The following is a 24419-nucleotide window of genomic DNA, read 5'->3' on the forward strand; positions in this document are numbered from 1 at the left end:
CGCGCTTCGCCCGCTCGGTTCCGCCTCCCGCTCGCGGTTTCGTCGCGAGTAAACATGGACCGGTCCAGGTTGGACCGGTCCAGCTGGCCCCTCCTGGGCCGGCGTAACAGCTAGATACGATTAGGGAGTTGGGAGTGTTTCCTTAGATGGTTTGGTAACGTAAAATGGCAGCCTTCTAATGACTCATTTAGGAGAGTAAACGTATTAGATTTGGTATATGCTAAGAGAGGTAGAGGTACGGCTAAATAGACTTGGTTAAAAAGTATTAGAAATGACCTTTTTTATTAGATTTAAATAGATAAAGGCTTGATGTTATTGTTGTTGTTGAACAAAAATCTTGGTTGATGCTTTTACAAACTCTAACAAGATTTTTTTTTTTCAAGAATCCTATTCAATGAGTTAATGTTTTGAATTCATCTCAAAATTTTCATACCAAAATTTCTTTTGATGATATGGTGGCCTATGCTTCCTTTATTTAAGTTGATAATCTTAGAGATGCTGGAAACAAACTTTGGGTTGACCTCAACAATATCCCTAAGACTATAATTCTTCAATGAATGATTAGGGGAAATTTCAATATTTTTTTAAATCCTATATAAAGGAAAAGCTATCATTCCCCTAATAAAGGAGTCATGGCGGATTTTTATGGTAGGACACTGAACTATATGTTCCAATACTTGGGTCTAATTGTTCCAAATGATTGAACTTGATGAAATATTTAATTCCTCTACTTGGGTTAGCTTCAGAGACTTCCTTCCTATCTTCCATCTTAATATAACAACTTTGGATCGTTCTCACCTCATATGTTCTATTAGCTTTCCTTCTCATAGTGGTCCTAAACCTTTAAGGTTCATACAATTTGTCAGTAAGAATTTAATGCTTCAGTAGAGGGATTCAATCTTATTGCCATTTAGTTGAAGCAAACAAAAATGTCTTTGTTAACATCTTTAATTCCATGAAGATGCAAGATGTGGTGCACATTCTCGAAGACAATTTCCTAGAGTCCAACAACAATATTGATAAAATTAAGCTAAATAAGAGTATGGAGGACTTCAACAATCTTCATCATTGTCACAAGTTCTTAAACAAAAATTTAACATTAAATGGCTGGTGGACAAAGAAAGAAATACCAATTATTACCATGTTTGGGTTTAATCAGTGAAGATAACCAGCAAATTTATCTGTAAAAGCTAAAAATTAGGTTTCTTACCATGTGTTTGAAGAAGAATTTAGGTTTGGATCATTCTTTAACCTTTAGTAAAGTTATGTTACTAAGGTTATGAAAATTTAGATGGAATAATTCAATACTCTAATTTTGTGCATGCTAAGTATTGCTCTTTAAAACAACCATTTCTTATTAAAATGAAGATGATTGACCCTCTAGTATGGAGTAGACTATGTTATTAAAGAGAGTGTAGAGAATTTTATCTTTGCAATTGAGTAAATGGAACATTTTCTTTTAGTATAATAGATGGATCGATCTTTTTGGACTGGCTAACTTGAACATTTGTTGTCCCAAACTCATGGTTGACCGTTTCTTTAAGAAAGTGGAGTGGAATAAATCTTTACTAGTTAGTATTCTTCCATTTACCTAAACGATGATTATGATAATCCAACTTTTAGAACAATGGCGTTGAATGCACCTTTTCTTTTAAAGATACTAGGAAAACTATAAGTACAAATAAATCCAATCTTACTCTAGTTTTCTTTTGGAATAAAGCTATCCGCAATTACCCCTCCTCCATATTAATGTGGAGGTTCCTAAATAGTTTCATTCTGGTGGATAATACTTTGCAAAATAGAGACATTTCAGTGGCTTCTAAATGTCACAATTGCATAAAATTAAAACCATTCCACATGTTTTCCCTCATAATGCGGCAGCTTCAAATATTTGAAATCATTTTGCTAACTATTTTAACATAAACTTTTTTTGTAATGATGGCATTCACTCTTAGTGTCATAAATGGATGAATTGCCACAAAAATGGCAACCAATGGCCATATTCCAATTACTATGTTGTGTATTATTTTTTGATGTTATAGAATGCTAAAAATTGAGTAAAGTAATCATAAGTTTAAAATGGATTAGCATCAGTTAATTTACTCTATCAACAAATAGATTAATCATCTAATAGCTTCTAAATTAATTAGTTCTAACTATTTCAATGGGGCAAATAATTTTGCCAATATTTTATGTTTTTAACCAACTAACAATAGAAAGCACATTGCTATCGTTGTTACTTGGGTTAAACTGCCTATAGGGATCTTGAAACTCAACATTGACAGGTGATCCAAAGGGTTTAAGGATTTGGTTGCATGTAAGGGCACCCTTAGAGGTACTAAAGGAGATGTTATCTACTTATCTTCTCCTTTTATAGGTTTATGGGTAATGTATCCTCTATTAAAGCGAAGTTCATGAGTGTGTACGGGTTTAGAATATTATATCTCAGCATGTATCAATAAAAGTTACATTGAGATTGATGAGAATATATTGATTAAAGAAATTTCAAGATAATGTTCAATGTAAGTGGAATGTCTTTACTATTGATGGAAGATTAAACAACTCCTCTTATTTTGCAACAATAACATCAGGCATACTTTCAAAAAGCTAGCCAGGTCACCAATCAACGAAGTTAAAATTTAATGGATAAAGTTTCTGTTAACTCTTAAGTGGGATTAAAATTTTGGAAAAAATGCATTACCAATGCATTAGCTTATGTCCCTCTTGTTTTGTGTTGCCTTTATATTATTTAAGCATTATCTTTTGATTGTTCAATTAGTGTTTGGGCCTTCAGTTGTATGTGTTTTGTGGTCAATGGAATGTGGCCTGATTTCATTATCATTGTGGTCTCATGTATGCTTTATTAAAGTTGAATCTATGTTGCAATTAATTATAGTTGTATTGGGGTGCTACCGTTGTTTTTCTCCAACTCCTGAAATCCTTTGATTAGTAGGGTGGTTTATTTCGCTCTAGAGCTCATTACCCATATGTCATTGAATATTGATCATTGTTGCTATAGTATGGTGGCTTGCGTCTTTTGCCTGTAAGGTGCTCGCGAATTACAATAGGTCCTTAGACATTGCTCTTTTCAAAGTTACTTTAATTGAAATGGGTGAATTGCTCATAGTTCTACAGCATTCTCTTCATGTGATGTAAACTTCAAGTAGGAGCCTTTGACGGACTGTTATTTATTTTGGAGCATGAATATATTATACTTCTATGGTTCACACTTATATGATGGATTCCTTTTATCAGTCTTATCTCTTTGATTTGTAGTGATTGTGTTAGTTCTATGTATTTTTGGCTGATGGGTGGTGGTTCAATTTCATTATGATTATCAGTTAATGTCCACAAATAACATAAAAAATGAAGGAAGTTCTCCCAAAATGCTCAACGAGTCATATTTTGTGGCTCACCAAAGTTTGAAAGCTGAGGAAGAATATCTTCATATTTGCAAACTTCAGGAAGCCAAATTGTAAAAGTACAACTTCCTCACAACTTCACGCAGCCAAGTAAGCATAAAGATCAAACACGTCACACCAAAATATAGCTAAGTCATGGATAACCCATCTTAGCAAGCAATAAAAACAATCGTAATAAGAGATGCACACTTCATATGTTTAAAGAACAAAGTTCTAAAGTCCAATCAAGTGGCACAAACCAAAGATATATTCTCAATTTTTTTCACAAGTCATGGTAGAACCAAGAAAATTCCCTTACTGAAAATGGCATCAAGTTGAGTTGAGTACTATTACCAAAAGTGTGATAAATTAAATCACTAACTCCACTTCCTTCGACAAATCTACAAGCATCAATTAATGATTGAGGAAGGTATGTATATCCTTCAATAAGTCCAACAAAGCACATGGAAAGGAGTGAAGTAATGTTTCTCCTTCAATAAGTACAAAAAAGCATAAAACATAGCATCAGATGGCAATCCCAAAGCTCATTTAGAGATTGTGGTTAAATTAGAGGATCATATCATCAACAATTCCATTAAGGCATAAAGTATCGGACAAACAACAATTTATCATCAACTTGGCACAAGCCTCGAGGGCAAGATGGTGCACAACCTTTGCCAAGTCCACCATAGCACAAAGCATAGGACAAAATGCATGCTAATTTCAATTGATTCTCTAGCAAAGCCAAATTTAGTTAATCATTCACAAAATACATTAAGCAAAAAGAGTTGCATAGGAAGGATACTCCATCTAGATCATGTAAGGCTTATGCCTAAATTTGACTTCACGTCATTCAAGTTAAACTTGAAAAAGCACTAAATTGATATATATCCTTCAGCTTAAAGGGGCTTGTTAGTAGAAAAAACTTCAAGTTCTGAAAACACTTGATAATAGTAAGTGGTGTAATTTTATTTAATTTTACCTTAGAAAATTGTTCTCATTCATTTATTTATGCCTTTTGTGAATAAGACACAAGGAAGAGCTTTCCCATGTAATAGTGCAAAAGTAATGAAATCCATAACATTGAGAATTAAATCCTAAAGAAGTGACAAAAGGAATTCTATATTGAGGAAGGCGAGATAGAAGCAGAAGTGACAAAATGAATTACATATCAAGGCAGACAAAATAGAGACCAGAATCCCATAAAAAGAGGTGAAATGGAAAAACATCATTTATGGCAAATCAATAAAGCAATCTAATAGTGAAACTTGACTAAGTATGTTTTATAAAGCTATTGAAATAGATTTCATGTACTTTGGGGAATTTAATTTTTAAAGGAAATGTGAAGCAGATAAAGAAGATCCATATCACTATTCTTTTTTGTTTTTTTACTTCCTCGTGGCTCATGGATGGAATTATAGTTCAGTTTATAAAGGGGTTGATAGCTAGAGGTTAAGGATGTAAAATAATGGTCTTTATTTTGGTTAAAGACAAAGATCAAGAGCCTTGCTTTATTTATGATTTAATGAAATAAGATTAACCAAATTTCTATGCATGAGAGAATAGGGATGTATTGACTCGATTTGCATGAAGTGGGTATGCTTTTGAAAAATTGGTAGTTTGGCAAAAAGTTTCATAAAAGAATGAAAATTAGGTATATAATGTTATTAAAATTTAGGTAGATATTATTTCCATTTTTTTAGGCACAACATGGGGAAAGTCAAAATCAACTTGAATTTCAATTTCAAAATAATCATTTATTTTACAAGGATAGGTTGGAAAATTTAAAAGGAGGTTTAGTCTTAATTTTATGAGAGGGAAAAAGTTGAGTGTAGTGTACAATAAGGAGAGAGAAATGGGGATTGGATATATTATAAGGGGGACCTTTGAAAGGTTATCTATTGGTTTAAAGTTTAAAATTTGGGATAAGGCTTGGATAGGGCAATGGCTAGGTTACTTATGAGTCAGAGAAGGCCTTCTTCAAAAGAGGACGAATTAATAACTATTGTCAATGGCCTAATAATAAAAAACAAAAAGCACATACCATTGAAAACTTCATGGATACTTAGCACCAACCTTCATCACAATGCAAATCAAACTTATACTATTATTGATATGATTCCAAAGATGAAGTTCAGCTTTTATAGCAATAGATTTAGAGTCACAATGGAAGATTTTAGAAAACCTTCAAAAAGATTAAGAAAGAGGAAGGAAGAATAAGAAATTTAGAGCATAGCTTAAGAGGAGGGAGAAGCAATGTAAAGCATCAAATATTCAATTCAATAATAATAATCAACTATTTCATGATCCTTTGTCTTATAATAAAATATGAAATAAGATGACACATGGCAATATTGCCCATGCCAATTAACATAAAAAAAAAATAAAGACTAAATATGAAATAACAAAGAAATGCAATGACAAAGACAAAAATGCAATGATAAAATTCATATTTCCAATATAAATAAATATTTTTGGCAGGTATAGATTTAGAAATCCACCTTTGAGAAAACAAAGATCATTTAGTATAATAGAATAAGAAGCAGAGAATATTAACTCATTTGACCAAAAGAGTAATGAATAGTTTAAACTTGAATTTTAAAATGAAAGTGATACCTTTAGGAAAAGACCCAGTTGCATCCTTCCTCCATGCTTTAAATGGTGGTCTTCTCTTAGCTTTTCATGAATAGAATACATAACACCAAAAGAAGAATATGAACTTACAAAAATTAGTCGGAAATTTTTCAAGGCAAAATGTAATACATGGGTATATGCAGTTAACTCTTATTACCCTATTAAATAAATGGCGCATGCAAAGAGGAAATGAAGTGTTGGCTAATTGATCAATGTCCTTTAAGGATATGTCGGTAAATTCCATAGGCTGTCAAAGGCCAACAAATGATGAAAATTAAAGTTAACCATGAACAAGCACGGAGATGTATCAGTCCAGGAGATTTGGAAAACCATAAAAAATAGGAAAAAGAAGTTGAACCACAATAAGTATCAATTTACCTGAGAGTAGTCAGGCCCCAAGTAACTTGAACCTAGTGCTTCAACAATCTAAAATAATAAATAAATCAATAAGCACAATTTTTTGATAAATTTATCTTCTCTTCAGTTTCATGTTTCCGAATTGTAAAAGTACTCACAGGAGTCAATCTATCTTTCTCTTGCTCCCTAATAGTAGATGTCCATTTTCTGCTCAAAAAACAAATATATGCATATAAATATAAGTATTGCAAGGATAAATTTAATGCTTTTTTAATGTGATGTTGTGCATGTGAGTGTGTTTTGAGCACTTGTCTGTGTGGTAAGTTCTATAAACACGACATCTAAGATCAGTACCATATAACTAGAACGAGAAGCACTGAAATGAAGACGTCCAAGCCCACAAACACAGTAATGAAAAACTTTTTTTCATTAAAACTTTCAAAATCATGACCTAGCCAATTTATGATAGTCTCAATTATAAATATTTAGGTAATGTCCCTTACTACTTTCAATTGCATAAAGATCAGATGAAAAAACATAAAATTAATGGTCCAAGTATGCTCGCATAAAACTAAAAAGGAAAACCTATTAAAACTATGTAACTATTTATATCTCTGTTCAAATAAATTTAACCCAATAAGATTTTGTAGGTTGAGTTGGTTAAACAAACGAACTTAAAAGTAATTTCACTGTTAACACACCCATTACTGAACTGACAAATCCATTTATGTGCTTATTGCCTATTCATTCACATTAATATAAATCATCATACACATTTAAATATTTATGGTTGTGTTTAGTTTTAATTATTTATTTATAAATGCTTTGTGTGTGCATTTCAGTTAGAAAGAATTTAAAAAAAAGTATTCTAAGGTGTCACTGCACACGCAATCATCTCACCCCAGACCCTTTTAGTGCGTCTTTAAGCCAACAACCTTGCAATAGATTTCCAGTCAACTCGAAATTGAATCATTTCAAGTAATTCAACTCAGCTCAAAATGATTTTGATTTTGAATCGGGTTCAAATCAAGCTAGAATATAAATTGTCAAGTTCTAGTAGGGCTAAATTCCCTCAAATTCAATCAATATTTTAAAGGGTGGGTCAAGCACTCACATAGCCACACAAGCAAAGTAAGGCAAGGCATAGTGCCTCACATATCTCTTACACAAGCACCATTATTAAGATGTTCTTAAATGATCCTTATACATTAAAGCATTGTTTCAAATTGCACAATATGAGGCTTGTCTCAATATAATTTCAGTGAAAAACGCATTGAGGTTTACGCCTAAAACTTTTTTATGAGACTTACATCTCAGGTTGGCTGAGAGGCATGCCACGCCTCGCTAATGTAAAGCTTACGCCTCACCTTATTTATATATGTTTTTATTAAAATTTACCTAAAACCTAAACTAAAGCCCTGAACAAATCACGTTTTAATACACCTCCAAGCTGCAACAACTTCCTCTCGACTATCTTGACTTCTAGCCCTCCATTTTCTCTATAATTACCACCATCGTAGCCTCCGCTGGGGATCACTTGAAACCCGCACACAACTACCACCTACTCTAAAATTTTAAAAGTATTAATCTCATCTTTATGTTACTGAAAAAAGAGGAAGATGACTGAAATAAATAAAGAAAATGAAAATTAGGAGACATTGGACTCCACATGATGAGAAAATGGAGAGACCAATTTGTTAAGATGATAACTCAAATAAAAACTCCCTCGGTGATTATAGTGTCAATGATTTCTATATTTTTGTCAATAATTTCAATTTTCTTTAGAAATTAATTATGGATTAATAGGGAATTGAGAAATAAGGAATTTGGAGTTGAACTTGATATTATATGATACTATTATATCATTTCTATATTTAATATTATTTTTCTCTTATAATATTTGGATTTCAGTTCTATTTCACGCAATTTATCACTTGTCACTACGTCAAGTGCAATTTTTTTATTTCATATATATATATATATATATCAATTTGTTACTTAATAATTCAATAGAAAATTAAACATGTCATCATTTAACATATTACTTGGATATTATATAAAAAATCACTGTTAACATTTATTTTGACTTAACACAATTTTTTTTTAAGGTTGCCACGACCCTGTCGAAGACTCGAATTAACGAGGGAGAAACGGACAGTCATACAGTTAATATATTTCTACAATTTCACATAAAAGTGAAGTCTAACATTCCAAAAACATTGAAGAGCTACTAACAAATGATACATTTGAAACATTCCTAAAACTATTTTGTATATGTTCTCGTTAGATCGTCATCTTCTATAAATGTATGCCTCTCCTCATTCAGCCATTTCTACTTATCTGAAGACTTACCTGAAAAATTTTGTTTAACAGTTTGAGTTTACATGACAAACTCAATGGATAATCTGTTGACCCCTATAACTCAAACCACGCGAGAAAGGACCCCAATTGGTGAATAAAGCATTACGCACATTCGTGCATTCCGTCACTTGAAGGGTCAAAAGACCTCTGATTGCCAAACGGACGGTGTCGTTGCGATCGGGACGTCAAATTCTATTAGGTCGAGGCCCCTCGCAATTGAATTGGATGAGATCGGTCAAAGGGGCGACCAACACCCGAAATTAAAGTGCGAGGCTAATCAAACGATGTCGGATCGACAAATGGACTTCATCATTGTGTTCAAAACATTGCAAATACTCAAAAACTATATTTTATTTGTTCAATTTGGATCATCCTAATGGGTGATACAAATTCCGAGACAACGCGCATTTCGAAGAAATCAGGCCTCAGCATCACTCGAATGATGTCTGGTCGTAAAATGGACAGCATCGTTGACACTCGTTGTGTCAGGAACATCGATAATACTCTAAATGCACTACCAATTTATTCAATTGAGGTGGTGCACAAAATCGAGACGATCATCATGTAAAAATTATCCTCGGTGTGCTCAAATAACGCCCGATCGTGAAACGGACTGCGTTGTTGTGTTCGGAACACCGACAATACCCTAAATGTACTGCCACTTTGTGTAATTGAGGTTGTGCACGTAAATCGAGGCAGCCCTCATAAAAATTACCCTCGACGTTGCTCAAATGACATCTGATCGCAAAACAGACTGCGTCGTTGCGACCAAAACATCGGCAATACCTTAATTTCACTATTAATTTATCTAATTTTGATGTTCGGTGAATTCGACACGTAAAATGAGACGAATGCACAAGTTTCGAGAAAATCACACAAATCAAGATCATTTTCGTTGATGGACGCATTGCTATCAGTCCAAATTTATGATGTTGCTTATAATAGCAAGTCGTCATTAGGCCCTATCAGCAGATTTAACCCAAGTCAAATGAAAAATCAAAATCACATTAAATGTTCACCTCGTCTTTGTCAAAATCTGCTCTGAATCCTTGTCAAAATCCCATAAATCCTACTCAGTCACTTCTACAGAGCCCATCTCATCATCATTAAAACAAATTAAATGAGGCCCTTTCATTGCTCTGTTCTGCTATCTCCACACACACACGAGGCATAACTCATTTTTTTCACACAATCTTCCTCAGGCCTCTCCCTTTGGGGTTTTCACCAAGGCAACAAATTATTCCTGCTGTAAGGTTTCTCTTCCTCTTGCCCACTCTTTTTCTTCTTACTTGTAGTTCGTGCAAGAGAAGATGAGTGGGAGAAGCAGTTCAAGATACCCCTTCACTGTTTCCCAATGGCAGGAGAGTGAACACCAAGCTCTTATCTTCAAATACATGGCTTCAGGCACTCACTACAAGAAGAAGCTTCCTCCTCCACCTCAAGTTAGCAGAATCCAGCTTCTACCAACTGGTTCTCTTCGGTAGGCCCGTCTCCTCCAAAGTCCACCTCAAGCCTATCTGTCCCTCACACTCAATCCAAAATCCAGCCACTTAACAGCTCTTCTCACGTGGAAAAGAGCTTTATCCAACCGGTTTTTCTCCAGTTAAATCCTAGTTCCCTGTTGAATCCGGTCTCTTCTCTTACCTTCAATCAAACCGATGCCTGCATATGGAACTCCAACGCCTCCTTCAGCCATCCAACTGAGATCTCCCCTCTCTTCACGAGAACCTGCTCCCTTCCTCTGCTCACCCGAATTCCTCCTCCCCCTACACAGCCTCAGACTTGATCTCACTCTCTCTTTTCCTCAAAGTGCAGAGAAGCCACATATCTTAGAGTGGCTTTTATAAACCGCTGTCTTTGCGATCAGAAGAGGTTCCTTAGGGATTTAGATGGACATCACAGATATTCGAAATCAGCTACTGGGTGAAACCACATGTGGTTCATTACTTCAGCAATTGCAGCAAATCTAGGATAAGGTTGGTGAGAGTGATGAAGCACGTGATAAAATTCTGCTTCAAATAGATCATAAGTGCTTGGATGTCTACAAGAGGAAAGTGGATCAGACATCAAAGTCCAGGACTCAGCTTCTTCAGACTTTGGCTGATTCAAGTGTTGAGTTTACTAGACTTCTTTCAGCTCTTGTTGAGAACACTTACGTTGGCATGCCAAAGAAGTCAACTGGCACAATTAAGGAACAACTAGCAGCTATAGCTCCAGCAATAGAACAGTTATGCAAATAGAAAGAGGAAAGAGTCAAAGAGTTTGCAGATGCCCAGTCTCATATTCAAACTACATGTGCAGAAATAGTTGGCACTCTCAGGGTAGGCGAAAAGGTAGGAATGCCCGTGGTTGATGAGAATGATTTGTCACCGAGAAAATTGGATGAGTTTTAATGTCATTTACAGGAACTTCAGACAGAAAAGAGTGATAGATTGCATAAGGAAGAAGAATGTGCGTATATTATATGTGTGTACTTGTATATGTATGGATGTTTAAAAAGAGAGAGAAAGAGGTGATTCAAAAAAAAATGATGGTGATGTGATGATAAAAAAAAGAAAGGAAGCATAAAAATAGAGAGGAATGAAGGAGGGGTTTCAAAAAGTGAATGAGCGGAAGTAAAAAAAAAGAGAAAAAAAAAAAGAGAGGAAATTTTGAGATTCTTTTGCCGTCACCGCCGACCACGAAGGTATAATCACCTAAAACTCATATTTCCCATTCTCGTTGTTCATAGCGGACCAGGGAACCACCTATACGCACTCTCATAGCATGGTAGGAGGGAGCCCGGTGCGACACCTATAACGAGGCGGGTAATCACCTAAAACTCAGATTTCTCATTCTCGTTGTTCGTGGCGGACCGGGGAACCACCTATACGCGCTCTCGTAGCACGGTAGGAGGGAGCCCGGTGCGACGCCTACGACGAAGCGCATAATCACTTTAAATCCCATTTTCAACATTTGCGGCAGACCGGAGAACCACCTATACGCGCTCTCGTAGCACGGTAGGAGGGAGCCCGGTGCCACGCATACGACGAAGTGGGTAAGCCCTATACACGCTCTTGTAGAGTGGTGGGGAGATTCACTTGTGTTCTTCGTACGGTTACTTTTGAAGACCCCATACACGCTCGCGTAGCGTGGTGGGATGGAAAGATATACGGCCCGATGTCCCCCGACACCTACCATACACGCTCGAGTAGCGTGGTGGGATGGCCCAATTTTCCGTGGTTTCCCCTAAATGGGGGACACACCGGGAGGCTGTCGAAATTTTTAGTAAATCATGAACAAAACTTGGACAATTTGAACTTGAGCTCATATTTGTATTTGAGCAAATAAAAAGACTCTAACTCACGTTAAACGATAAATGAACTTGCAAATCAAATGAGATGAAGAAAATTTGAACATTTGAACAAAGTGCAACAAGACTTGATCTGGGACTGCAATGGACATAAACTCGAACTTAACTCAAACTTGAGTTGAACAACAGAGGACTTGAACCAAATGGACTTAAATGAGCTCGAACTCAAATAAATTTGAAAATATAAGATTTGAACTTGATTTGCACCAACGTTTAAAATTGCGCAATAAAAGGCGCGCCTCAACGCAATTTCGTCCATTTAAGCCTCAAAGCCTACGTAATAAGTTTAGTTAATGAGGCTTACGCTTCAAGTTTACTGAGGGGCGCCATAAGGCGCGCCTCGCCTCATATATTTAAGGCGTCGCCTTTTTAAAAATTAATCTAAATTTTTTTTTCAGTTCGGACCCCCAGTTGCCGACGTGGCGCGCCTAGTGAAATGTCAACGTGGCATCAACATTTAAACCCTTGTAAAGGTCGAATGGAGGAGTTGACGTTTCGATTTTCAAGTTACAGTAAACTTTCGAACTTTCAAGCATTCACTCCGGAGCAATTTCAAGCATTTTTCACTCAGTTTCTTCTAAGATGTCGTCACCCCCAAAGAAAAAGGTAACTTAATGCTATGTTTTCTGTTTCGTAATGCGTATTTTATGGTTATGCTATGCGTTGGTGTTCAAGGCTCTAAAGATCTTCGGATTTTATGCTTATTCTATGCGTATGCATGGCTTCTCGAAACTTTTTAAATGTTTGATACTTTGATGCCACCGTGTTTTCTCTATATTCAGGGTTTACGATGAATTTATGTTGAAATTTGAAACATAAAACCTAACTAGATTGCTTCCATTTACACATTTTCTGTGCGTATTTTATGCGTAAACTTTGCGTGTTCCATGCTTATGTTGTGCGTATTTTACGCGTGCGTATAATTTGTTGCCATTTCTTTGCAATGTCCGTTCTTATGCGTATGTCATGCGTACACTATGCCATTTTGAGCACGAGACCCTTAGTGCAAGTACTACGCTTAGTGGATGCAGAGAAGAAACCAGCTATGGGTTTTATTTATAATGCTATGGATGAGGCCAAGGAGTTGATTGCACACAACTTGGGAGGAGAGGAGGCAAGTTATAGGGAGATTTGGGATATCATTGATGCTCGGTGGGAGGTGCAGTTACACCGTCATCTACATGCAGCGGCATATTATCTCAATCCTCAATTTCAATATTCAGAGAAGAAATCTTCAAATCCGGAGGTGAAGCTTGGTCTATATCATTATATGGACAGGCTAATACCGGAGCAGGCAGATAGAGAGCTTGCAGATTTACAACTTGTTATATTCAAGAATAAAGAGGGTTTTTTTGGTTTGAATGCAGCAAAGCAACCATTTCCAAACGTTCTCCAGGTATAGTTATTTTGGTAAATGAAGACACTTTATTCAATTCTGATTTTATTTTTTCTTGAAAACAGTTGAATGATGGATCCAATTTGGTGATTCCACCCCTGAGTTACAGAGTTTTGCTGTAAGAGTGTTGGGCCTCACTTGCTCTTCTTCTGGGTATGAGCGAAATTGAAGTACATATAGTCAAGTGCAAACAAAGAGAAGAAATTGGCTATCAACACTCATAATGAACTCCCTCGTATATATTATGCACAACAAGAGGTTAAGAGAGAGGATGTTGAGGAATAAGGGGTTGAAGGATGATGAGGACCCGTTGGTGTATGATGATGTGTCATCTGATAATGAGTAGTTCATAGATGATGAGACAGATTTGCCATTATCAGACTTACAGCTAGAAGAACTAAGTGTGGATGTCTTGAGGGGCGAAGCAGATCAAGTGGGTACATCCACTAAAACCACACCACACACATCCACTAGCTCTGCATCATAACAATCAAGTAAAGGTATTCAACAACTTCTTATATGCTGTAGCATTATATTTAATTATTTATGTCAAGTGAGCAATTAACATGATAATGATCTTTTCTCTTATTGAACAGGGAAGAGAAAAGTGAGTCATATTGAAGATGATGATGAAATGACATTCATAGATACAATTAGAGAAGAAGATTCCCTTGAAGACCCACTTAGTGATGGGATATTATTGCATTTTATTTGTTCTTTGTACTTTGTGAGTTTTGTTAAACTAATATTTTCATATTTTGTGATTTTGTATTTTGAGGCATGATTTTATTGCATCTACTTTCTTACTTTCCACTATTTTCATATATTATTTAGATGTTTTTATTGTAAGATAGAATATTGCAATTATTTTCCTGCTAAAACCCTTAATTTTTAATTTACGCAATTCTGTGTCCGTGAGGCTTACGCCTCAAACCGCCTCGAGGCTTATTTACGCAATTTTAAACCTTGATTTGCACTTTGAACTCAAACAAGAAAGATAACTTGAGTTGGTTACTTAAACTCAAGTAAGTACTTGATCATGTGCTTTGAACTTGAGCCATACAACATTAAGTGGAGCTTGAACTTGCATATACTGCAGAGAACCAGACTTTGAATTGAAAAGATATGCAAACATAATAGAAACACAAATGATGACTATTAATTTTGGATCATCTAAGTGAACAAGCAAAAGATTGGTTTTAAACAAAGTTCCAAGCATAATTTACTTGGAAGGATCAATCAATAACAAATGAATAAATTATGATTCATGCATAATTTGATTACAAGCTTCAATATAGAGTGTCTTTGTGGACAACAATAATGAACTTGCAAGCAATCATTAACATGGAGCAAATGGAGAATACAATGACATGTTCATAAGCAACAATGCAAACTCTCAATGATATCAAGAGGCCATAGTGTGCTTACAAGTGAAAGTGGAAAGGTTGTAGTGAATACAAACTCATGTGGTGCTAAAAGATATGTGATTCTATAACGCTGCATTCACAAACAAAAGAATGAACCATTATGTATACAACAACTTGCAGCATTCAAATTTCGCAAGCAATAAAAAATCAAAGGAGATTTATAATTTGATCACAATAGAAGAAGCAAAGAGCTTTAGCAAATATATCATCTACAAACATTACATCTGATGTGCAACATTCACATGAATCCTGCAAGCAAGGATACCAGTCTCCAATGTACACCAAAAGCCAAGGCGCAAATGAATATAGCAGTTTGCTAGTTAAGGTGCAAATGATATAATAGTCCACTGATCGATCTGTATGGGAGGATTAGTGAAGAGTACAATAATACCTTTCATTCAACGTCAAAATGCAGGAAAATAAATTCATTTGCAAGCACTGACAAAAGCGTGTGATATCCTGAAGATACAAATGGGAGTTGTTATGAGGATAAAAAAAAGGTTATAAGCAAATACACAAAACCTCCGCAGGCAAGGATAGAAAGATTTGCAGTACATACAAGCTCTCTACAACGACAGATGTATGTGTCATATGTCACTTATGGGTAGATGCAAAAAGACTTCAGTAAATGCAGTATCCTGAAGTCAATTTTAGTTTGTGAAGGAATACATCTACCTGCCTACTTGTAGCAGTGGCGGATGTACTACATGAGACAAATACCACAATAAAGTACATGAAGAATATGACAGATACAAGTTCCCGCGAGCTTCCGTTGGAGCCCCGCTATGAATATTACATACAATCTACGAACAAATGCCACCGGATCCGCAACATGCATACAAGCGGACAGAAGGCGTGTACAAACTTTCAAGTGGACTGTTGCATTCAAATGATGGTTGCCCACTCAATTGATCAAAACTAAATATCTAATAATGCCCTCGCACATGCACCTTAGTTTGTATACACATAGGTACACAAAAGGGCAAATGCAATTATAAAACCCGCATGGGCCCCGGCGAGCGTGTTATTGGTACACACGTGACGTTTAGGAATGCTGCGCGGGTTATTAAATTTGAACCCGAACCTCCTAAGAAGACAAGTAGGAGTTGACAAGGTTCAATAAATAATTATAAAATGCCCCCCAAACACCCGCATGGGCCCCGACGAGCATGTTATTGGTATACACGTGACGTCTAGGGATGTTGCGCAGGTCGATAAGTGAATTCAAGTTCGAACCCGATCCTTCTATACGGATCAATAGAAGTCGACAGGGTTTGAACTCCCAAACAAATACAAGGTTGTGGCGACCGGTGTATTTGTTTTAATACATTCATAGGCCTTCAAGGCTAATAATCAAAAGAATTCACTAAATAATTGCGTGAAGCCTACGAAACCCGATCCTCCTAAGCAGATACATAGGAGTAGACAGGGTTCAAACTTCCGGATAAATATACGGTCACGAATGTGATTGGAATATTTATTTTATACATTCATATCATGCCTTCATGGCCTTTAACAGAGAAAATTCATAAACAAAGGCACAAAGCCTACGAGAAACCCAATCCTCGATCAACAGTTTGGTCGAGTCGACAAGGTTCAATCAACAAATGGAAATGACCCCAAACACCCCGATGATGGCCGTGTTGAATGAAAATCTCAACCGGAGGGGTCCATTCCAAACATCCAAAAATCCAAAAGTCCAAAATTCAACAAATCCCAAATTCCAAGATATTTAAATTTGAAATCATCCATCAATACTCAAAGCAAAATCCATCCACCCTCCACAATAATTTGCTGGGGTGGACAAATAAAAATCTACTTCAGCTCACAAAGAGCCAAATGCCTAGTCAAAAATATCACTAGAATCCATTCTCAAACAATCTCCTGCCAGTAAGGACGTGATATGTGTCCTCTAACCGACGGTCTGCCGCCAAATGGCACCGCAGGATAAACGGTTATCACATCACATATATACTATGAATTATTGAGTCATTCTCAAATTTATTGTATATTACTTTTTAACTAAAACAAATATTTAAGCCTGAGATAGACTTCCAATACTCATTTTAGTATGAAAATCTTTCACTATTAACAATACAATCATAATATTATAATTAATACTAAAATATAATTTGAATGCCTCAAATATCATTCAAAGAACATCAAATTTCCTCAACAATTTATTACACTATCTAAGGCAAGTCTCTATAATCTTAATCTTATCTGCCACTGAAGCTACTCCAACCTATCACGTGTATGCTCGTTTTGTATCTTGTCTCTAAGAGTAAAGCCACTCATCCACCTGTGCATTCTCATCTCTACAACACTTAAGTTAATATTATGCTTCTCTTTTAATGTCCAAATTCTATGCCAAAGCATTGCAAGTCTAGCCACCATCTTATAGAATATTCCCTTTAAATTTGAGCGGTACTTTTATATCACACAACAGGCCTGATGCATTCCTCCACTTCAACCAACCAACTTGAATTCTACTAATAATAACACCATCTATTTCACCATCACTCTGAACAATAGATCTAAGATATCTAAAACATGTACTCTAATTAATGACTTGATCGTTCAAAGTTACAAACCCCCCACTAGATATATTACTACTAAAATTATACTCATGTATTCAGTTTTAGATCTACTCGAATGGAAACCTTTAAACTCTAAGATTGACCTCCATAATTCAAATTTACCTTCAACTCCCTCTTTAGTATTATCAACAAGAAGAATATCGTCAGCAAAAAGCATACACCAGGGAACATCCTCTTGCAAATCTCTAGTAAGAACATCCATAACTAAAGCAAAAAGGCATGGGCTTAAGGTTGATCCTTGATGTAATCCAACTTAAATTGGAAAATACTTGGTCAAACCACCTTGTGTTTGAACACAAGTGACAGCTCTAGCATACATATCCTTAATGACTAGAATATAAGCATTATTAACCTCTTTCTTTTTTAGAACTCTCCATAGCAATTCTCTTGGAACTTTATCATATGCTTTCTCTAAATCAATAAATATCATATGAAGATCCTCCCCATTCTCTCTATACTTCTCCATCAAATCTCTCAATAAATGTATGGCTTCTATAATAGACCTACCCGGCATGAATCCAAATTCATTTTGAGTAACATTAGTATCATGTCATAACCTATGGTCCATAACTCTTTCCCATAGTTTTAAAGCATGACACATCAACTTAATTCCTCTAATTCGCACAATCTTGTGTATCACCTTTATTCCTAAAAATAAGAATCAATACACTCATTCTCCACACATTTGGCATCATTATAGTCTTCAAAATAATATTTAAAAAAGTTTAGTAAGCCAAGAAATTCCTTCATCTCCTAAGCATTTCCACACCTCTATTGGAATATCATCAAGTTCAACCGTTTTCCTACACTTCATTTTCTTTAAAGCCTCTCTAACTTCAGTTTTAACTTTTAGTAATACGCAGATAAAAATAAAAATATCTATTTTCATTTAGAATGCTAAGGTCACTAAAGTCAATCGTATTTTTCATTAAAAAGCTTAGCAAAATAACTACATCCACCTTTGTTAAATATCCTCTTCTTAAAAAAGCACTTTTTGATCTTCATCCTTAATGCCCTTTACTTGAACTAAATCCTTACTACTATCACTTTGTTAGGCTAGTTCATACATATATCTTTTGTCCTCTTTAGTATCTAATCTATTAAATAAAAAGTTAAAGTTTTTGCATCGAAGATTGCTTTCTTAAACTCCTTAGGAGCACCTTTATATCTTTCCCAATTTACAGAGTTTTTACATTTAAACCAACTTTTATAACAAAACCTCGTATTTTTTGTCTTTTCTTGCACATTTTGATTCCACTACCAACTATTTTTACTATTATAAGTTTTTCCTATTTATACTCCAAGCACATCTTTTGCAATATTCTTAATATTATATGCTACTATTTCCCACATAATATTCAATTTCTCATGCACCGACAAAATCTTAAGATCGTAAGTCTTACTCTCAAATATATTTATGTTAGAGTTCTTTAAATGTCATCATCTAATCTTAAAACAACAATTTACTATATTTTTCAAATTCTGTCCCTTCATCTTAAAGTCCAAAACTAATAAGGGATATTGGGTACAAAGACTTTTACTCGAAATAACTTTACAATCTTTGCAATCTACATGGTCAATTTTTCTTACAAGAAAATAATCAATCTGAGATTTATCATATACATTCTTATAAGTGATGAGATTCTCATCTTTTTCCTTAAAAAAGGCATTAATTACAAAATCATAAGCTAGAGCAAAATCTAATATAGTATTACCACTTTCATTAGTCTCTCACATGAATGATTTTAAAATCCTCCACCTCTCTACCAACATGTTCATTTAAATCTCCTTTAATAAAAACTCTTTCTTCAAGAAGTATCTTTTGTATTAATTCTTTTAAGTTATTCCAAAATTTTAATTTTGAATACATATCAAAACCTACTTGAGGAGCATAAACACTTATAATATTAATAATCTTATCATCAACAATAATCTTCAAAGCGATAATTTATCTCCAATTCTATTAATTTTTACAACATTATTTTTCAAACTTTATCTATAATCACACATACACCATTTCTAGCATGACTCCTACCAGAATAAATTAAAACCCTAAACTATCAATCTCCTTAACCTTCTCTCCCACCCATTAAGTTTACCGAATGCATAGAATATTTATCTTCCTATGAATCATAATATCAATTAATTCGAATAATTTGCCTCTAAGGGAACCTATATTTCAAGATCCTAACCTAATTTTAGTTTCATGGACTAACTTCTTTGCCCACATCCATCCATGATGTGGGAATCCTTGCCTATTTAACACTGCATCCAGGTGCTAATGCTACCCTTGCACACTTCTCATTGTATTCAGGCCATATAGCATATCCGTTCCAAGGAATGTCCTAGCATTAACACAATGTATTAAAAAATTCATGTCATGATTATTCGACAAGATTTATGCTAGTTGTCGACTACCTAAATCAACCCTGCACTTTTTTTCATCCAGGACTTGAGACCTGTCAATGACAGTGTTGATAAATATGAAATAAATATTAATAAAATATTAAAATGTTTTTAATTTATACATGTTATAAACTTATGTAGTTTAACCATTTTTATTTAAAAAATCTATGCGAAGAATTTTGAACTTAAAATACAATAGAACTTCAATAAACATTATTTTGGCCAAACATAATATAATTTGATGTTTATCATTTGATACTCTTCAAAAGTATCCAGCAAAATTAAATGAATTTATAAGTGGCCTAACTAATTTTTTTTAAGCTTCTCACTTAGCTTGACCAAGCATCTTAATGGCTACTAGCCTTCATGAATTCAGTAATTATATCAGATTGAGTGGCCTTATGCTCTTGTAGCACAGAACTCGAATAGATATCAAGCCTACTTAATAAGAATGTTTCTTCAAGTTAATAAAATGTTAAAATTATTTAGATATATAAATTTGCATGCTAAAGACAAGGCAATTCAGTTGAAGAGCACACAAAATACATAGATTTGATTGGATTGTGTACACATTACCAAACAAAAAAAACTACATAATTTTTTTCTATTTTGGATTTTTGGGTCTAAGGTAGAGGTAGACATGGTTAGAAATTATTAGAAATTATCTTTATTTTATTAGATGTAAACAAGAATTTGATTTTTAATCAGGATACAATGAAAAAAAAAGGATTCATATAGCCGACCCCATGTCATGGGATGAAGGCTTGATGTTGTTGTTGTTTGGATTTTTGGGTCTCATAAAATCTAAATTTGAAAAATCAAATAATGAAAGGTCATGATTTTGAATACATTGCATTATTGGACATCACAAATAATTACAAAAGTCATCTAAAGTCTTTTAGTCAACCTAAGCATTCTTCCAATATTACAACATAATTTTGCATCAAAATGAATAAGAAACTTAAGTATTTCACAGAAAAAAATGCATCATTGGAATTCAACTACAAGGAAGATAAACTAAAAGCATTCTTTAGACATAACACGAAAAACATATGATTCTTATACAGACTCAACATTCTGTTAGACCGGTCCAAGGAGGACCGGTCCAGCCGGCCCAGCCCCTTGGGCCGGCTTTGTTCGTCTACGCCAGGAGGGCCGGCGGACACAAGAAGAAGGGAGAGGGGTGGGGTCCACTTGGAGTTTGAATTGTTTCTTGGAGCCAAAAGGAGGGGAAGCAAGGGTAATTAGGTCCTTTTGTTTTAGATTTGAATTGTATGCATTAAGTAGGGGAGAAAAGGGGGGATTAGGGTTATGAGATAGTTTTGTGAAAGTTTTTCTTGTTCTTCTTTGGTGGCTAGGGCTCTAGATTGAATTCTAGAGATTGGGAGAGTGCGATCCTCCTCTCGAATAGAGGATCCTTGTATCTTTGCTATTTTCCTTTCATCTTCTAGTAAAATACAAGTTCTTACTTCGTGTTTCTATTGTTTTTCTCGCGTTTTCCCACTGTTTTGGCTGATTTCCTGCTTTGGACAGCAGTTTGCTGTGAGATCTTTGGCTAAAGTGATTAGGAAATTCTTGGAATCAAGTATTTCCTATCAAATTCCTGCTTAAAAGTTCAACAAGATTTACTGTTTGAGCAACACAAGATTGTTTCTGAAAATAACAACAACAACATCGAGCCTTTGTCCCACTATGTGGGGTCGACTACATGAATCCTTTTTCTATATTTTGTCCTGTTAATGGTCAAATTCTCATCTTTAGGGTTTAGGGTTTAGGGAGAATAGAATCAATGAGGACTTCTATGCGTAGGCCTTTTGTTTGATAAATTAGCCAAACATATTAAGAAATTGCAAAACTAATTACAATATGTAATTAAAGTCACTAAAAGTTAGAGACATTAAATTCTTAAGAGCATCTTCAAACAAGAATTCAGCATTAAAGAAACAATGCATAATTGAAGTCAATTAATGGAGAGATGAATAACCTGTTAGTCAACACAAGAGCCTTAGAAAGGTTGCTGCGAAAATGAGAAACAACAATAGATGCCACCTATTTTAAGGACAAAAGGCCTTCCATTGTTAGAAAAACTTCTTTAACAAACTAGAATTTTTTTTTTTTTTTAAACAAAACACATCCACAAGAATCATGCACCTGATTCATAGCAACATATGCATTACCCTTAAGCAGAAATACTCTGCGATTAGCAACAAGTTCTGGAACTTCTTCGAATGGCACCTATAATTAACAAATCCATCTCACACAAGCTCATATATATAACAAATCATAAATGAAAAAAAAATAATTGTAGATTGGAAAAAACTAACCTTGAAGAAGATTGTGTCAACTGCAAAAGAAGATATTTGCAAGAAATTTCAGCAAGCAGGTATGAAAATATATTTCAAAAACAAGGCTACATATGCTTTCAAATTTCAAACAATTCACAAGGATAATAGAAAAAACTTATAATACAAAAACTTTTCAACCAAGAATCTCCATGAGACTGCCTGGCAGCAGTAAAGTTGAGAGAAAGTAAAATGTCCCCTCTCCCATGTATACAACCGCTCCAACTAGACTTCTCCAACGAGCATCTTTGGGAGTATAGTTGGTGATAGCAAGGTATAGGCAAAAGAGAAGTGGGTAACACTAATATAATTTCATGAAGGTGAAGTGAGAATCAGAAAAATGAATATAGTAACTCCTCCATAGAGTCAATCAGTGTAGTTGCACCCAGCTAAATGCATTTATTTTCAAGATATTTTAGCCAACTAAACCAGCATTTCTCTACAGATTATATAATATCACTTTCAGTTTCAAGATTTGAGAAGCACAATTATCTCTTTCCAGATGAAATAACTGCCTCTACAAGCTCAAAAGATTATACTTATATAGATTTAGTTCTTTCATAAGTGTAATGTAAAGAAGTGAGTTCCAAAACAGAGTTTAAATGAACGCTTAGAATCTACAAAATATGAAGGTAATAAACACCAACACTTATAATAGGTTAGTATGATGTAAGTGTGAATTTACTGATAATCACTAAAAATAAGTTCATCAAAACGAAAGTAGCTTCTTAAAAATCATACAAAGAATTTTTTGGTGTTAAGTTAGAACTATGTAATTGACTATGTTCAAGTAATTTCACTGCAATAAGTAACCAAAGTTACCTTTCCTCATCCCTATTCACACAAAGGTAGACCAGGAAACTTAAAGGTAACAGGAAAGAAAGAAGATATTTCACCCACTGAATTATAAACTGGTCAATTAAATTAATAAATTAGGCTCAAGAAAGAAAAAGAGGTGGAAATATGCAAAACATACATCTGTGAATACATAAATATATATTATCATTAAAAATATGAGATAATGTCTGCTAAAAAATGAATCCATCAAAATTTGAGGATCAATCTAGACACACTAGAATGCTTGGCTGTTACACGCATGAAAATTTAAGCAACATTTGCAAGTCCAGATGTAAAGTTCATCCAAATTGAGCCAGGCGAAGATTAGATTTTAAAATTGCTTATGATTGAGTCTTAAGAAACAGCAAGGTCAATAACACATTCTTTAATATAATTTTCAGCTTAATTGATCATATTCTTTTGGAGCAGTCATAGTGGTAGACATATAAAATGTTGCTTCCACTATTATTTCAGAGAAAAATGTTACATAAATCCTTGATCAATCATAATATTAATAAACATTTGATAATCAACTAAAGCATTCACAAAAAAATTTTGCTTGCTCATTGTCGAAGGAGAAATTCATTTCGTTAGATAGTAAAGCGGTTTAGCAATGAATCAATAAGTTCACATGTGAGTATTTTTGTCTAAGAATTACGATTAAACTTCACTTGGGAATGGTTTAGATTTTGTAAAGCAGAGCATCATAATTGGGTCAATGCCTATAATTTTGGCCAATGAAAGGTTATGCAACATTTATTGGTAGGGTCCTGAAAAATGAAAATTTGTAAGTTAACTTTGATATATGATATAGTTTTGCTCCTCTTCTAGCGTTCTAAGCTGCCTATGGTACAAACTCTATATTTGATATGAATTTTTTAGCATTATTGACATTGCACTTTATATTTTATCAGTTCTTCCTTGACAATCAGTGAGCAATGAATAGACGAAGGTGTAAGTGTTAGGAAAGTTGCTATTTGCGTGTTTTACATTCTTGCAACTTGTATAGTTTTGATGATTCCAAATATTATTGTTTTATGTGTTGTTATCTCCTAACATTTTTTGGAAGATTTGTTTTTGCTCTTGTGTGGACTAACATTTCAGGACAATCGAACTCCAAACAAACGAAGACCTCAAAATCAATTCATCATGAAATACTCTATGATTTAAAGCTTGTACTTTTCTTTGAAATAAACTTGAAATGGAGTGATTGTAAATTGAGTGAATTAAAACACACACACTTAAGGAGATCTTAAATATTTTGTACTGATCGTACGGGACGAACATAGTTCGTACGGGACGATCA

At 34.6% G+C, this 24419-nt stretch overlaps 2 protein-coding genes across 2 annotated transcripts in view; one reads left to right on the forward strand and one right to left on the reverse strand.

Moving 5' to 3' along the window:
* Nucleotides 1-24419, reverse strand: part of LOC110114564 (probable DNA primase large subunit) — a gene marked incomplete at its 3' end in the record, with an annotated part of 40135 nt that overhangs the window by 12333 nt on the left and 3383 nt on the right. Inside the window, exons 7-13 of the mRNA XM_028694931.1 lie at nucleotides 22259-22278; nucleotides 22086-22169; nucleotides 21919-21983; nucleotides 6551-6599; nucleotides 6414-6461; nucleotides 6193-6282; nucleotides 6018-6077 (exon numbers count right to left, since the gene is read on the reverse strand). Coding sequence (XP_028550764.1) covers nucleotides 6018-6077; nucleotides 6193-6282; nucleotides 6414-6461; nucleotides 6551-6599; nucleotides 21919-21983; nucleotides 22086-22169; nucleotides 22259-22278 — 416 coding nt within the window. The remainder of the gene's footprint in view (nucleotides 1-6017; nucleotides 6078-6192; nucleotides 6283-6413; nucleotides 6462-6550; nucleotides 6600-21918; nucleotides 21984-22085; nucleotides 22170-22258; nucleotides 22279-24419) is intronic.
* Nucleotides 9779-13996, forward strand: LOC114579647. Its single transcript, XM_028694932.1, has 2 exons — nucleotides 9779-13501; nucleotides 13567-13996. Exons 1-2 carry the CDS (start codon nucleotides 12971-12973, stop codon nucleotides 13621-13623), a joined length of 588 nt encoding a protein of 195 aa, XP_028550765.1. The 5' UTR covers nucleotides 9779-12970; the 3' UTR covers nucleotides 13624-13996.

The sequence above is a fragment of the Dendrobium catenatum genome, unplaced genomic scaffold (assembly GCF_001605985.2).
Source record: "Dendrobium catenatum unplaced genomic scaffold, ASM160598v2 fragScaff_scaffold_599, whole genome shotgun sequence".
NCBI classification, from domain to species: Eukaryota; Viridiplantae; Streptophyta; class Magnoliopsida; order Asparagales; family Orchidaceae; genus Dendrobium; species Dendrobium catenatum.